The 17058-nt window shown below is 36.5% G+C and overlaps 1 protein-coding gene across 4 annotated transcripts in view; it reads left to right on the forward strand.

Annotated features, from left to right (window-relative positions):
- Nucleotides 1–17058, forward strand: part of STXBP5L (syntaxin binding protein 5L) — a 514817-nt gene that overhangs the window by 305967 nt on the left and 191792 nt on the right. For all 4 annotated transcript variants that reach the window (XM_019024729.3, XM_019024728.3, XM_031009718.3 and 1 more), the window contains exon 11: nt 7098–7252. In XM_019024729.3, the coding sequence (XP_018880274.1) occupies nt 7098–7252 (155 nt within the window). The remainder of the gene's footprint in view (nt 1–7097; nt 7253–17058) is intronic.

A 17058-nucleotide genomic window follows, 5' to 3' on the forward strand; every position in this document is an offset into this window, starting at 1 on the left:
AATCTCTGATATCCTTTGTTTCACTTATCAATTTGGCTGTTGATACTTGTGTATGCTTCATGTGCTATGTTTTTCAGCTCCAAGGTCATTTATCTTCTTCTCTAAACTGGTTATTCTAGTTAGTAGTTCCTATAACCTTTTTTCAAGGTTCTTAGCTTCCTTGCATTGGGTTAGAACATGCTCCTTTAGCTCAGAGGATTTTGTTATTGCCCACCTCTGAAGCCTACATCTTTCAATTCGTCAAACTCATTCTCCATCCAGTTTTGTTCCCTTGCTGGCGAGGAGTTGTGATCCTTTGGAGGAGAGGCTTTCTGGTTTTTGGAAGTTTCAGCCTTTTTATACTTTTTTGTCTCATCTTCATGGATTTATTTACCTTTGGTCTTGGTGACCTTCGGATGGGGTTTTTGTGTGGATGTCCTTTTTGTTGATGTTGATGCTATTCCTTTCTGTTTGTCAGTTTTCCTTCTAACAGTCAGGCCCCTCTGCTGCAGTTTTGCTAGAGTTTGCTGAAGGTTCACTCTAGACCCTGTTTGCCTGGGTATCACCATGGGAGTCTGCAGAACAGGAAAGATTGCTGCCTGTTCCTTCCTCTGGAAGCTTCATCTTAGAGGGACACCCACCAGATGCCAGCTGGAGCTATCCTGTATGAGGTGTCTGTCGATCACTGCTGGGATGTGTCTCCCAGTCAGGAGGCATGGGTGTCAAGGGCCCACTTGAAGAGGCTGTCTGTCCCTTAGTAGAGCTCGAGCACTGTGCTGGGAGATCTGCTGCTCTCTTCAGAGTCAGCAGGCAGGAATGTTTAAGTCGGCTGAAGCTGCGCCCACAGCCACCCCTCCACCAGGTGCTCTGTCCAAGGGAGATGGGAGTTTTATCTATAAGCCCTGACTGGGGCTGCTGCCTGTCTTTCAGAGATGCCCTGCCCAGAGAGGAGGAATCTAGAGAGGCCCTCTGGCTACAGCCTCTTTGTGGAGCTGTGGTGGGCTCTGTCCAGGTCGAACTTCCTGGTGGCTTTGTTTATACTGTCAGGGCAATACCACCTACTCAAGCCTCAGTAATGGTGACGCCCCTCCCCCAACCAAGCTGGCACTTCCCAGATCGACCTCAGACTGCTGTGCTGGCAGCGAGAATTTCAAACCAGTGGATCTTAGCTTGCTATGCTCTGTGGGGTTGGGATCCACTGAGCTAGACCACTTGGCTCCCTGGCTTCAGCCCCCTTTCCTGGGAAGTGAATGGTTCTGTCTTGCTGGCATTCCAGGTGCCAGCGAGGTATGAAAAGAAACTCCTTCAGCTAGCTCGGTGTCTGCCCAAATGGCTTCCCAGTATTGCACTTTAAACCCAGGGCCCTGATGACGTAGGCACTGGAGGGAATCTCCTTGTCTGCGGGTTGTGAAGACCATGGGAAAAGCGTAGTATATGGGCCAGAATGCACTGTTCCTCACAGCACAGTCCCTCATGGCTTCCCTTGGCTAGGGGAGGAAGTTCTTCAACCCCTTGCACTTCCCGGGTGAGGTGATGCCCCACCCTGCTTCTGCTCACCCTCCGTGGTCTGCACCCACTGTCTAATCATTCCCAGTTCCATCAGCTAGGTACCTCCGTTGGAAATGCAGAAATCACTTCCTTCTGTGTTGATCTTGCTGGGAGCTGCAGACCAGAGCTGTTCCTATTTGGTCATCTTGCTAGCCCAGATTCTGCTTCACTTTCATATATTTTTAAAAATCTTTTCTCTTTCCTTCAGTTTTGAGCCATGAGGATTTCTTATAATTTTTATTGTGTTATCTACTAGTATCCAATCTTTGATTTTCTGTAGACTAAGAAACTTGAAAGCCAAACTTGTAAAATGAGAGCAAATAGATCCATATGATGCCTGAGAGGTTCTTCCATGACAATGTATACATGCCTGGACTTTATGACATCTATTTTATTGCTTGGAGGTCTTTAAAATTTGTATTTCTGTTGGATTCTCAACAGTATTCAGTTTAATTCAGTTAAAACAACATTTAGTAGTTACTACTATAGTTTAGTAGCTATTACTATATAATATATAGTATGATATATATACTATAGTATAATATATATATAGTATAATATTATATATATTATACTATATATAATATATACTATATATATACTATATATGTATACTATATACTATACTATATATAGTATATATATTATATATAGTATAATATATATAATATACTATATAGTATGATATATAATATACTATATAGTATAATGTAATATAATATGTAGTATAATATAATATAATGTAATATATAGTAATAATATAATATACTATATATAGTATAATATAGTATATATATTACTATATACTATACATAGTATAATATAGTATATATATACTATATAGTATATATATTACTATATATATAGTATATAGTAGTATATATTACTATATACTACTAGCTTATATATAATATACTATATATGCTAGTATAATATACTATATAGTATATAGTATTATTTAGTAGTTATTACTATATTACTAAACAAATGCGATTTGTTTGATGTTCTGAAATAAGATTACTGCTTGCTTTTGAATTTGTTATATTCTAGCAGTAGAGGCAAGGACATAAACTAGTGATTTCCATACAACATGGAAGTTACTTTTATAGAGATATGCTATGGGAGCACACAAAAAGAGCACCTAACCCAGCCTTGAGGGGAGTAGGGAGGAGAACCATGAAGAGAGAGATCAGGAAAATTCTTTGGCAAGGAAATGCCTGAGATGGGACTTTAAGGATGATCAGATGTTGCCAAGCAAAGGGAGGAAGAGATGAAAGTGAAGAGAACATATTTTTAGAAATCAAAAACTCAAGTTAAGGCAGTGCAAAGTAATAATTAAAATCATTGGCTTTGAAGTAAGACAGTTGTGTGACCTTGCAAAGTTTAATTAACTCTCTTAAAGTTTAGTTTCCTTATCAACAATACCTGTCTCACTATGATATTCATGAGAATTAAATGAAGTAATGGATACAGCCTGTAATGTCCTCAGTTTGATGAAGACACATAGTGGGTTTCTTAATAGTTACTATTATTATTGTCATCATTATTTCATGTTGTTAAAATTATTCAAGTATTCTTAATTTTTTGCTAGTCAATAATACAACTATGTGTAAATTAATCTTCATATTTGTAATGTGAAACAATCATATTATTGATGATAATTACTGTCATCCCACCTACTTGTGTACATTAGTACATTGCTTCTGTTTTTTGTGATTACTACTTTATTACCTCTGGAGCTTAGCACACAAGGAGGTTAAAAAGCAGAGGGGCAGTGAGGTTAAGAATACTAAAATTTATTGCCACAGCAAAATGGGCCACAGTTAGGAAGTGGAATTATATAGCTATATTCCTGCTCCAACTATTACACGGCAGAAACTGTACAGTTATAAGTCAGGATGGCTGTCACAGAAACAGGAACCTTAGGAAGAGCTCTACCATATAAGCTGCAGCAGTAGGGTCTCTTACTGGACTGCATAGGTAGCACATGTAAGGGATGTGTTTTCTTCTCGGTTTTATGTCAGACCAGCCAATCACAGACTTGCTTTACATTTCCAGGGATAAGCAGCTATGTATATGGGAATCATTTATCCCCAATCACCAATTTGCTTACTGACACTCCAACTAAGATGGCCTCTAGGCTTAATAATTTTATCCTCTTCAAGATAGGAATATTGATTAATATACTGACTACCACTAGAATTATTAGGTGCTCTTAAGCTAAAGAAAATTATTTTCTGCTAATCTTTTAATCTGTTCCTATTATGGCAGCCTACTGATAGGCTTTATGTATAATTAAGTTCTCCAAGCCTCAATATACCCATCTGTTAAATGGAGATAATAATAGTAGTTATCTCATTGGGATGTTATAAGGATTAAATAAAAGAATGCATGTAAAATTCTGCATGCGATGCCTAGAATATCATAAATACTCAATATATGTTAGCATTTAATATTTATTATATTATGTTACACAACTTGTTTAATCTTGTTGCCTTCATTGGAACAAACTTTTAATGCTGTTTTCTTTATGTATTTTACAAATTATACATACAGTAAAATTAACTATTTTTCTTTTGGTGTACAGTTTCATGTTTTTAAACACATGTATGATTTCTAAAACTATCACCACAATAAAAATAAAGAATATTTCCATCATTTCCCACAACTCTCCCTTTCTGTCCCTTTATAGTCACTCCTCTCCCCAACTCCTAACCCTTGGCAACCACTGATCTGTTCTCCATCACTGTAGTTTTGCCTTTTGGAGACTGTTACATATAAGTGGTTATATATTATGTAACCTTTTAAGCCTAGCTTCTTTCACTCAGCAGAATGCCTTTGAGATTCATCCAAGTTATGTATCCATAATTTGTTATTTTTTATTAATGCTTTCTTTAAGTATGAGGACATTTCAAGTATATGGTCATTTATTTCTTTTATAAGAATCCATCTGATAGGTATCCCTTAATAGAATCTTTGTATTAAATAACACCTGACACAGTTTAGTCTGGTACAACATTTAGTGTGATACAGCATTATCAAACAACTGTGTTCCTTTAATCACTAATGATATTCATGGAATAAAAAGGATCTGTAATCTAATAAATGTGAGAAATTTTGAATTCTATAAAAGTAAATTGGATTGCTTGCCATATGATTTCTCAGAATTTTTAACATATGCTATGAAATGCAAAATTCCTGAAAGAAGATATGGTTTTGCAAGTGCAAATTATCAAATTATCAAAATTAATTTTTTTCTGCTCGACAACTACCAAGTTGTATTCCACAGTTTGGGAAACATTAAACTAAAAATGAAAAATGTGGGCTTTTGAGTCTGGGTTTGAATCTTTGTCCTGGTACTCACTAGCTGCTTGACCCTGGACAAGTTTAATCTGCATTAATCCCAGATGCTTCATGTATAAAATGGGACTAATAGTACTTTCTTCATCAAGGTTGTTGTGAGGATTACACAAAATTTACTTTATATATACACATAGCACAATATATGCCACATGGTAAGCACTCTGTAAATGGTAGCTATTTATTACTAGAGGCAATATATAGGAGTGTTTAGAAACATAGGCTTTGGAGTCTGGTAGATCTCAATTTTCTTTTGGTTGTTGCTTCTTAGCTGTTATTTAACCTCATTAATAAAATGAGGACATTGCTTATGAGGATTAAAGATGATAATTAAATATTTAGTACAGTTAACCATGAGTGGTTCCCTGAGCACTTTCCTGAGGAAATAACTTTTTATTCAATCACTCAGTAGTTTATAGAGAAATGCATATATATTAACAACTAACTTCAGACCCAGAGTATTCTGATGCAGAGTCGTAATTAGAGCAGAAGAGGTTTTACTTCCTTTCAGTATTAGAGAGGACATATTTCCAATGTATATACAAAAAAGAAGGGGGGGTAAATTGCTCCTTATCCTATGTTTGGATTAGTATTAGGGGATGAGAGTAAATTCACCTACTTTTACACAGGAAAAAAATAGATACGTATGGCCTTTATTAATATTAATAGTAGGTAGTTAAGCTTAATATTATTATTAATATTATGAAAAGATACTACATTCTCTTAAGTCGTGGCCTTTTTTTGCAAAACAGAGCAAAAAAAAAGGTAAAAACCCCCACACTATTTCATAAATAACTATATTAGAAATGCTTTTTAAATCTGGATAAATCTTATTGATAATATAAATATACATTTTATAGAAATAACAAATGTGCTTTTTAATGGCACCATTAGTAGGTTGGTCATTTACCATATCAAATCACTGGTGCAAGACTATTACTCAAATCAACTGAAGTAAAATAAGTTAGAGTATTTTTGTTTATTTTGCTTATAACTCAAATATTTATGTCAGAATATTAAGATAGAATTATAAATAGAAAATAATACACACATTTTATATGTATGTTTGTATAGAAGCTTTGTTAAAAAAAAAAACCCTTTTTGGTTATATAGCCAGCATAAATTAGTAAATGTCCCACTGATAATGTTTGGCGCCACACACAGTACAAAACGGAAGAGAAAAGGAAATCTTACAGAGCGATTTCTAGAAACAAGTAGATTCTTCAGCTTAGCAAATAGGATGTAAGTGAATTATGTAGATGAGCATTATATTCTCAAATAATTCGATACAATAAAAGCCTCTAGTTCTTTAAAAAAATTAGAAAAGAATATTTTCAATTTGGTATTTACTTCTTACTTCTTGAAAATACTTCCTGCTAACACACTTTTTGTTTTGTACACATACACTAGAGATATATAAGTATTGATTTGAGAAATGAAAAATGAAAAACTGTGAAACGACTTCATAATTTTCAGATAGCTATAATGTTTTAGAGGAATCTTAACCCCACTCTATTATCTAATTATATCTTATAAAGCAACAGACCAAAAATCTTGTTTAAAATTAGTTGAGCAAGATATATGGAGTTTATACTGATCTATAGACTGGCCACAAGTAAAATAGAAAAGGCAATTTATCTTTGATTAGCTATCCTTCTCTTACGTATTAGCTTTCTCCATCTTTTTATCTTTATCTTTTTTCACAGAAACTCCATTATCTAGAATTCTTATTTTACCCTCTGCCATTCTGAGCTTTCCACTGTCACATTTCATTTTATATTACAATTTGTGTCTTTTCTCTTGTACAGATTTTAGGCCCCTAGGCCAGCTAATTAATCTGATATTCTGACATAGACTAATATTCCAATGATAGTGATTTAGAGTTTGGGAACCAAGTAAAGTATGTGAAGATGTCCTTTTGAGAATCAGTGAGCACATCTACCTTCCTCCAAGCTCACAGCCTTTCCCCAAACCTACCCCAACATGTTTAGACTGGTCCATTAGTAAATTTAATGTGAGAATGTACATCTAGAAAGTGGGAAATGGTAGAATAGTAGGTTATTGAATGAGAAATTTTGAGCTGGGCAAGTTTTTTGCTGTCTGTCATGTTATATGGTATGCAACAAAACCTGTTGTTTATAGGTTCAGTCCTGTGACTTTGTGTCATTTTAAAGGACTTCTGAGTCTCATTAATGTTTTTTCCTATGTAGCGAACCATTCATAATATTCTCTGGTGGGCTGTCCTATGACAAAGCTTGTAGAAGACCAAGTTTAACCATCATGCATGGAAAAGCAATTACAGTACTTGAAATGGATCATCCTATTGTTGAATTTCTAACTTTATGTGAAACGCCCTATCCAAATGGTAAGTAACTAAAATGAAACTATTAATGTTGAAAATCATTTTGGAAATGACAAGTTTCTAACAAAATTAAGGTTAAATATTTTCAGATGTCTACTGTGGTATAACGCTGTGAGCTACAGGTGCTGGAACAGGTTCTGCAACTGTACCTACTTGAGAAACTGGAAATAACACAGATGTAGTACAGCAATGCTGGCATTTCAGGTTCTAATATCAGGTAAGTGCTTTAAACTTTGATTAGATGGTGGAAGCTGAGCTGGGAGGGTCTGATAAGGGTCCAGGGTGAAATCACTTGGGGAAGCTGAGGTCTCTTAATAGCCTCTCTCAGACCAGCTCCATCAATTCCATCCCAAAGCCAATCAAAGTTAAAGCACTTACCTGATATCAGTAATCTGTAACTGTGGTGGTGCTGCATCTGTTTCACATCTGGCTTTGCTTCAGATGCAACTGCAGCACCTCTGATTACTCTAGTAATGCAGATGTGTGGTTAATGACTTTTTAAAATTTTGAGAATAGTCAGAAGGGACTTTGGGAGGAGAAATGCTTATATATTTTTATTATACTGAATATAAAGACTTTTTGTAAACATAACAACTAGTCTAAACTTATATGCAATCTGTATAATGAAATCTAATAATGATGAAATATTTTAATGATGTGGCCAGGTGTGGTGACTCATGCCTGTAATCCCAGCACTTTGAGAGGCCAAGGCAGGCAGATCGTTTGAGTCCAGGAGTTCAAGACTGGCCTGGGCAACATAATGAGATTCCATCTCAAACAAATAAATAGATAAATAAATAAATAAATCTAAAAAGTGAGAAAAGTGAAAACATAAAAAAGGAAATATGAGTCATGTTACAACAACATAGTATGTGTATATACATTACTATATTTTTAAGACAGAATATGCAGATATAAGAGAAAGAGCACTGGACTTGGGGACAGAATATGTGAGGTTATGATTTAGCTCTGCCACTTACTAGCTAGGTGACCTTGGGCAAGTCACTTTACATTTATTAGTTTTATTTATCGTTTGTAGAAAGAGAATAGTAATATGGTCTCCACATGACTACTGGAAGGTTAAGTGAGCATACTTCTTAAACTATAAAAATATATATGTTGTGAGTTCCACTATTATATGTATTAACTTACTTTAAATTATTTAGTCTCACATTTAAAAGATGGGATAAATTGATATTAAATAATAATCAATGTAGCACTTTATTTCCAAAGTTACTAGGACAGACAATTTACTTACGTTTTTAATTGTCAAATAATTATTGAATCATTCTATGGCCCCAGTACTACAAGAACTTGTTGAGCATACAGATAAAGTATTAAACTAATCTCTGATGTCAAATTGCATAAAATCTGGTCAGATGAGTGAGATTATTATGACTTGTTAAGTTTAAGTAATGAAAGACCTTAATTAAGTGCTGAGTTGTATGGTTCAGAGTATAAATAATGTATTAATTTTTAAGCTAAATAGTCATGGTTTCATGCATAGTAATAGCAGTTTTTGGAAAGAGAGAAAGGTAAGTCTGATTATGAGAGAGTAGAGTTGTTTAGAGAACAGAAGAAGAGAGAAACTGTCTTACAATATTTATGAATCATCAGAATATAAGTGTTTTTTGGAGTTACAAAAATGAATAGTGAAAGAATGTAGGAAGAAAAACAGAAGACCAACAGCTGAGCTTAGGAAAATGCCTCCTATGAAAAGCCTTGAGGAAGAAGATGTGTGAGCAATAGAAATTGAGAATGTGTGGTCTGTGTGTATATAAATTTCTGCACGTTGGTAGAGATGTTAGGACAATTTCTAATAATGTTCTATAAAGCATAAATGCAATGTAACCATTCCTATTCACTTTCAAGCCATATATAAAAATCTTTTTTTTTTTAGCAACGTGGTAATGAGGATGGAACTTTTCACTTGTCAAAAGCTAGGAGATGTACTTTAACTCTATTGACAGTGCCGGAAAGGTTTCTGACCATATATCCATCTCAAGCAGAACCTAGTCCAAACCAGGACCCCAGAAACCTTCCTAATCTAGCTCCTTCATTAGAGGATTATTCTCCATGTAAATCACATCCTTGAGTACATCCCCAGCTGTAATCTCTGGGATTATCATTGATGTTGGATTGTGCCCCAGGACTCTCGGGGCACAATTGGTAGCTCGTGGAGAGGAGGGTGAGCACTGTTAGTGAGGCCAACTCGAGAGATGAGAATTAGGGTAAAAGCCATTTCTGAGGCCAGATCTCCTGGTGAGATAACACTAATATTATTTCACCCTTTTTGGGAGACGGAAATATGGACCTGGCAGATTTGTACAAAATTCTTTCCCAGGAGCTGTACAGAGGCCAATGGGACAAGCAGAAATGACTGCCAATGAGGAGTCCTAATTGGAAGGGGATCAGTAAAGATTAGAGACTACCACAAATGTGTTGGCTACCCTGACCACCTAGATGAATTTAGAACTCTACGAAGGAACATTGAAAGCATGCCAGGGTTAAGGAGGACTAAAGAAAGGGCCTTGGGCCATGGCAGGCTAAATGCCACACCACAAATCTTTGCCAGTTGGGCTTTTATTATTCCCTTGGTCTGTTTCACCAGTCCAGAGGACTAGAGGTGGTAAGCACAATGGAGATGTTGATAAATAGGCCAAATTATACAAATGTTTTCAATAATTTGCCCTGTAAAATGAGTTCCTCATGCATTATGAAGCCCTTGAGAGACTTCTCAGGTTGGTATAAATTTTCCAACAGGGCCTTAGCTACTGCCATGGCTGTGGCCTGTTGACAAGAGAAGGCTTCAGTGCAATGCTAAAACATGTAAACTGTAACTAGTACATACCGATATCCTTGAGAGACAGGGAGCTGAAAAAAATATTGTTGCCATGCCTCAAAGGGACTTTTTGGTAATGTGAAGTGGTCCATGAAGGCACGAAATGGTTTTCCAATATGGTATTGTGGATATATTTCACACAGATACTAAAGTTGTGAGCTATCCCAAGACATGCTTGCCATCTGTATAAATAATTGGCCGTTTTACCTTTGGCTAAAAGACATGTCTAGTAAGAGCATGCAGTTCTGCCTGTTGGGCAGACCTGACATCAGGAAAGATAAGTAAAGTGGCAGAATTAAGCAAGTTATATTGGGTCATGGTAAGGGGAGGTGAGGATAGAAAAAGAACTGCATAGTTTGCTAGACTTCTTGTGATGTGAATTGAGGAGAGCCCCATTAGAGTGTGGAACACAGACAGTGAGGGGGGCCCCATTACTATTTTCATTGTGGCTTTTACAAAAGAAGAGACAACATCAACTTCTTTGAGACAAGGAGACTATAGTATCCTATGGGTACGGTTTGTGTCCAATTCTGATATTTTAATTCACCTAGTTGGTTAGATTTTAAAAGGGGAAATCCCCTGAATGTCCCGAGAGCATCCCTAGTCTGGACTGGGGAAAGAGGGCTAGGGGACTCCATCAGGATTTAGTTATAACCAAATGTTAGAGGATCTTAGGAGAATTCAGAATCTAGTCCAGTCTGTAGCCAAATAACAAGGACTTTAGGGCAATGCACAATGTTACAATCTAATAACAGATACAATTTTGCTTTTCTTAGAAGCATAACTTTTCCTCTCCACATTGATCATATAAGAAATCTCAGCTATTAGAACCTCTTGAAGCTAGATGGCCAGACCAAGTCAGGCATTAGATTTTACTTATAGTCTTAAGGTTCTTGGGCCTACCAGGAAGTGATAGTTTTTACTTACTCACTGTAAAACTAGGAACTCTTGAAGACAAGCATTTTAGGCACATTTTTACATATAACATTTCAGTACATACCTTGGTAATATAACCAATGTTCCCAATTGTATCCTGCTTTCAAGAGAGATAAGATTTTTATTTAACTTATATAAATAAAAATAAGAATATTCATTTATAGCTTCTGAATTTTAAGGAATCAAGTAGGGAGAAAAAGCAAACGCTTCCACCTTTGTTCAATAGAGGATACTTTACCAAAATATTGCAAGCTATAGATAGCTTATGTCAGAAAATTTCCTTGAATTTGGAAAACAAAACATTTAAGCAACAAAAACATTATCCTTATCAATTACTTAATTTCATTTAAATAATTCTGTTTGGTTGGCCAGGTGCAGTGGCTCACACCTGTAATCCCAGCACTTTGGGAGGCTGTGTGGGAGAATAGCTTGAGCTCAGGATTTCAAGACCAGCCTGCACAACATAGCAAGATCTGTCTCTACTAAAAGTCAAAAAAATTATCTGGGTGTAGTGGTACATGCCTGTAGTCTTAGCTACTCCAGAGGCTGAGGTAGGAGGATCAAGCTTGAGCCCAGGAGATGGAAGCTGCAGCAATCTATGATTGCACGACTGTACTCCAGCCTGGGGAACAGAGTAAGACTGTTTCAAAAAAATTTTTTTTCTTTATTTTGATTAGCAATTTTGGACTATAGCCCATTGCAAATACTTCTAGAGAATTTAAAACAATAACTGTGGATGACAAAAACCCAGAACAATCATAGCCAAAGATATGATGAGAATTTCCAATTGACAAGGCAATTTAGATATTTTGGTGGCATACAATCATTTAACATAATAATCATTATTATGGCATATATCTTGGCATATCAGAATTTTATGCAATTTTACACTTTTTAATAAAGCCACAAATATAACTTAAGGGAAGTTAAACACCATCCATAATTTGACAGCACTTCCTGTATTATTTACCAAATAAACCTAATCATTTAATATCTGTACAAGATGAGAGATAAACCCTTTGAGGCTCTTCAGGGGGCCTATGTGGAAAATTGTAAAATTAATTTTAGGCCAAAAGGCTTAACTTAAGATTTGGGTCCTGGAGAGACCTGCCAAAGATGTTAAAAATTTCAAAAACTACTTTCTTTAATAGAATGGTGTTCACTGCTAAATAATAGTTACTTATTCAACCAAAGTAAGAGTAAAAATCAGAAGATTTCAAAAGCAATACAGAAAGTTACATGGATGTAAAAACCTTAACCCTTGTAAAGTTCAGTTTTCTGAAGTAGTCAAAACCCAACAAGGACAGCATGAAGTACAGGAAGTTTCCTTGGTAAAACACAGAATCTGTGTTTCCTAGGCTCATATATTCCTTGAGCAAGGAATATGTGGTTCTTAGCAAGAGCATATGAAGTTCTGGTTACATAAAATAATTCAGACACATAAAGAAAAGCCAAGAGTACTCAATCAAGTTATACCGAGTAAAACATTGCTTTTCTGGACCTTCAGGATAAAAGTAAAACCAGAGAAACTAGGTAGTTCTCAGGAAGAAATGTGACAGAAATAGAAATTTGTTTGTAATTCAGAGGATGGTTGTTAAACACATTTCAGAATTAAAAATCAAAACTTCTTGCAATCTTACTAAAAGCAATTAAACCTTTGTTGGCTGGGTGCAGTGGCTCATGCCTGTAATCCCAACACTTTGGGAGGCTGAGGCAGTGGATGGCCTGAGGTCAGGAGTTCAAGACCAGCCTGGCCAACATGGTGAAACCCCTGTCTCTACTAAAAATACAAAAATCAGCTGGGTGAGGTGGCACACATCTGTAATCCCAGCTACTCGGGAGGCTGAGGCAGAAGAATCGCTTGAACCTGAAAGGTGGAAGTTCCAGTGAGCCGAGATCATGCCGCTGCACTCCAACCTGGGCGATAGAGTGAGACTGTGTCTCAGAAAAGAAAAGAAGAAAAGAAAAGAAAAGAAAAGAAAGGAAACCTTTGTTGTTTTAACATAGGTGACCAAATTTTTAAACTTTGTATCAGTGTATTTTAACATCAAAGTTTATTCTTTAGAAAGACTGTCACAAATAATTTCTTATAATTATAGCCAGCTTAATCACACCCAGAATTTCCTTCATAAGTTACCATTCGTGAACCTTATCATGATTTATTCAGACCATCTATGGATTACTGAGACACCCTGCCTCACTCTATACTTCCTCTTTCTTCTTAAGTAACCAGTTATATCACTCTAGGAAAAAGATTTACCATGCAAGACTATCTCATGCAAAATTATTCTCTTATCTTTACATCTATAACTCTCCTTACATCTCTTTCTGTCTCTACTATTTACAGTTCCTTTCTATCTTGTTTCTATTTCCTTCCTAAATCCACATTTTGACACTCCCTTTAGATAACCTTTGAATTAGAAAAAGTTAATTTTTCTCAATAAAAGACTTTTTTTCCTCTTATAATTTTTTTCTCTTATTAAACACACCTTACTTTGGCATACTTTATATACAGAATTATATATCAATTGGAATTTTTAGCTTCTAGTAACCTTAAATTTTATTAAAAACATAGGAAACACAAAATCTTGAATTGCCTGTTACATATCATTATTTAACAGATAAGAACCATTTTATTTTTATTATTTTTCATTTTTTTACTTTTTAGAGACAGGGTCTTGCCCTTTTGCCCAGGCTAGAGTGCAGTGGCATGATCATGGCTCACTGTAGCCTCAAACTCCCGGGCTCAAGCAATCCTCTCACCTCAGCCCCCCAAGTAGCTGAAACTCCAAGTGTGTGTCACCATACCTGGCTAATTATTTTATTTTTTTGGAGAGATGTCTTGCCTTGTTACCCAGGGTGGTCTCAAACTTCTGGCCTCAAACAATCCTCCCACCTTAGCTTCCCAAAGTATTGAGAGTATAGGCGTGAATCACCATGCTTGGCCAAGAGCCATTTTATAATTGTCAGAAAAACGTATTTCCCTATAACATATTTTATGCATATTTAGTCTTTCTCTTAGTATTTCTAGTCTTTCTATTAAATTTAAGAAGCCAAGGACAACCCTATTTATGTTCAGCAGTTTGTTTCAGTTTTTATCGTATTTGAAAATGACTTGTACATTTAATGAGTTATCTATTATTTAATTTAGGATTTCAAATTACATAAAAATTTATAGCTATTTATCCCATTTACCTTTATTTATTTATTTTTAGCAGTGTGCTGAGATTACTTATGAAAACTGAGATAATAGACAAACTAGTCATCATTCCAAATTATCTATTAATTATTTTATATAACTGCATATCACGCAAATATTATAAAAGTAATGACCTTAAGGTCAAATAATTCAGAGGACACAGGCATTCCCATCAAATCAACAACCTTAGACTAGTCCCATTTGCCAAAAGATTTCTAAGTCAAATGTGAACTTGAAAAGTGCCTGGTCTTATTTGCTTAATTTATGAGTACTCATCTGTTTATAAGCCAATTTGGTACCATAGACAAATACAATCAGACTTGTACATGCAGCCAGATACAAGTCTGGTTGTATTTGTCTATATCAGGCAAATATTATAAAAGTAATGACCTTAAAGTCAAATAATTCAGAGGACACAGGCATTCCCATCAAATCGACAATCTTAGACTAGTCCCATTTGCCAAAAGATTTCTAAGTCAAACATGAATTTGAAAAGTTCCTGGTCTTATTTGCTTAATTTATGAATACTCATCTATTTATAAGCCAGTTTGGTACCATAGACAAATACAACCAGACTTGTACATGCAGCCAGATACAAATAATAATCAAGCTTTAATTAAAGCTTTAGCCATATGTCAGGCATAACTCACTAGTTAAAAGGGATAGTTAGATTCAAACTTCGTCACTGTTAAACTAACAATTTTAGTTTAAATTTTTCTGTTCCACGTGGCTGAAGCCCCTTACTGAGTTTTAGAGAAACCAGAGTAGCAAAGTAGTCGGGCGGACCGGCAGGAAGAGAGGAGCTAGTTGAAGAAGGTTAGCTCTAGAATCAATTAGAAAGCCAATAAGTCTCTTTTCTACATTAGATTACCTAAGGTTCCTAGATCATAGAGGATCCCCAGTCCCATTATTTTTAATCACTATCAGAAACTGGTATCTGGTGGGCTGATTAATGGGCAGCTTCTTTCTCTACCTGCCAGGATGATTAGGGCACTCCCATTTCCAATGGTCCTCTTGTTTATAACATGCACATTGTGGCCTCAAGAGTGTACGGCCATTTTGGCCAGCAGTGGGGTCCCTAAGGGTCTTACCCATGGCCATTTGTTTTTCCTAGCATGCTCCATCTTGTGCCTCGACTGGTTGTGGCCAAGAGCCACAGCAAGCAGCATAGCTTGTTGTCTCATGTCGCATTGCTTTTGCCCTTCCTGGACTTGAATAAGATGATTAAATGCCTTAAAGGCAATCTCGACTACTGGAGATATTGATATTCCCAACACCTTTTCTACTTTTTGTAGTTTTCCTCTTTTGCCAGGGGCACTCTGACTGATAAAACTCTCAGGTTACCTGGATGTTCAGGATTAATGTCAGTGTATTGCCTGAAGGCTTTAAGGACCACAAGAAAGGAAGAAGCATTTTCTTTGGCCACTGTTGTACCTTTATGGCTTGTGCTGCTGGAGTCCTGCTACAATTAACATTCCCCATTTTGCTTGGAAGTTTATCTCAGATGGCTAGAGCAAGGCCCTGCACTAGAAAGAGATATATATATTTTGGGTCTGCAATGTGGTACTTATGGAGATTCCTTCCCAGTGAATCACCCAATGGGTTGAGTATCCTCTAGTCACCTAGGAGTACCTAAAAGGGCTGGAGAGAGCAATGTAGTCCCTCAATTAAATAATTTTCTAATTAGGCTGTTTCTGTGCCATCAAAATATTAACTGCTGCTTAAGCCAAATATTACTGCTCATATCAGAATACAAACAGAAACAGGAAAAGCCAATCAAACAAGACAAACCATAGCATTTTGGACTCTGAGTTTGATCCCCTCAAAGGGAGCAAACAGACAAGGCTCAAACTTGTCCTTGCAAGCTTCAGACATCTTTAGTCCATTCTGGATGGGGAAGGTTGACCTCCAGCCGATAATCAAGCAAATAATTTACTCAGTCTAGTTGACTGGAATAGACAGCGACCCTGAGTCAGGCCTCCTTGGCTGCCACTGGCAGCTCCTTCAGGGTTTGCTGAGTGGTCTTAACAACATAAACAAGTGACTAGACAAACCCTAAACTTGACACGTATACATATACACATCCAAGTTCCAAGTTCCCAGTCAAGTTCCTAGTCCAATTTATAATCAAGAGTGCCACGTGAACATACCCCCTTATTCTTCTTTCAATCAAAGTTGAAATCCCCTAACAAAGCCCCCTTGTGGAGGTTGACAAGGCTCCCTAGTGGAAGTTGATAAGAAAGGAGCTGAGAGTTGGTCACTTGTACAGAGATTAATTCACCACAAAATAAAAATAAAAAAGAGGAAAAAAAATGTGTTCCAAAATTCAAAACTTCTTTTTGCTACAAAAATGAAAGTAAAAGCACCAAAAGTCAGCAGAGCCATGCTGGGGAGACAGGAACCAAGAGCAAATCACTGAGTAAAACACCTGGACAGCTGCTCAGACCCTCAAGTGGATCCCATCCCTGATATGGAGCTGGTGAGCCACAGGCAAAACTGTCCTGAAAGGATTTAGAGAAGTCCGATCTGGGTCACCAACTTTGTTATTGAACTAAACTGGGTCCATTTGCCCATGCACAATGGAAAGCCAAACACTGAAGCAGCAGGTTTTTGCAGCAAGAAAGGTTTATCATGAGTGAACTGGCAAGGAGACAGATCTCAAATCTGTCTCCCCAAGCTGGGGATTGGGGAAAGTTTTATAGTCAGAGCGTAATAAGTCATGATCTGATTGGATCTTGCCATAGGATGATGCCAGGAGGTATGTTCTGACTGGATCCTTCCCTGGTGTGATACCAGGGCTCTATCTGATTGGATCCTGCAGCCTACCATGCA

This window comes from Gorilla gorilla, chromosome 2, assembly GCF_029281585.2.
Source record: "Gorilla gorilla gorilla isolate KB3781 chromosome 2, NHGRI_mGorGor1-v2.1_pri, whole genome shotgun sequence".
Lineage (NCBI taxonomy): Eukaryota > Metazoa > Chordata > Mammalia > Primates > Hominidae > Gorilla > Gorilla gorilla.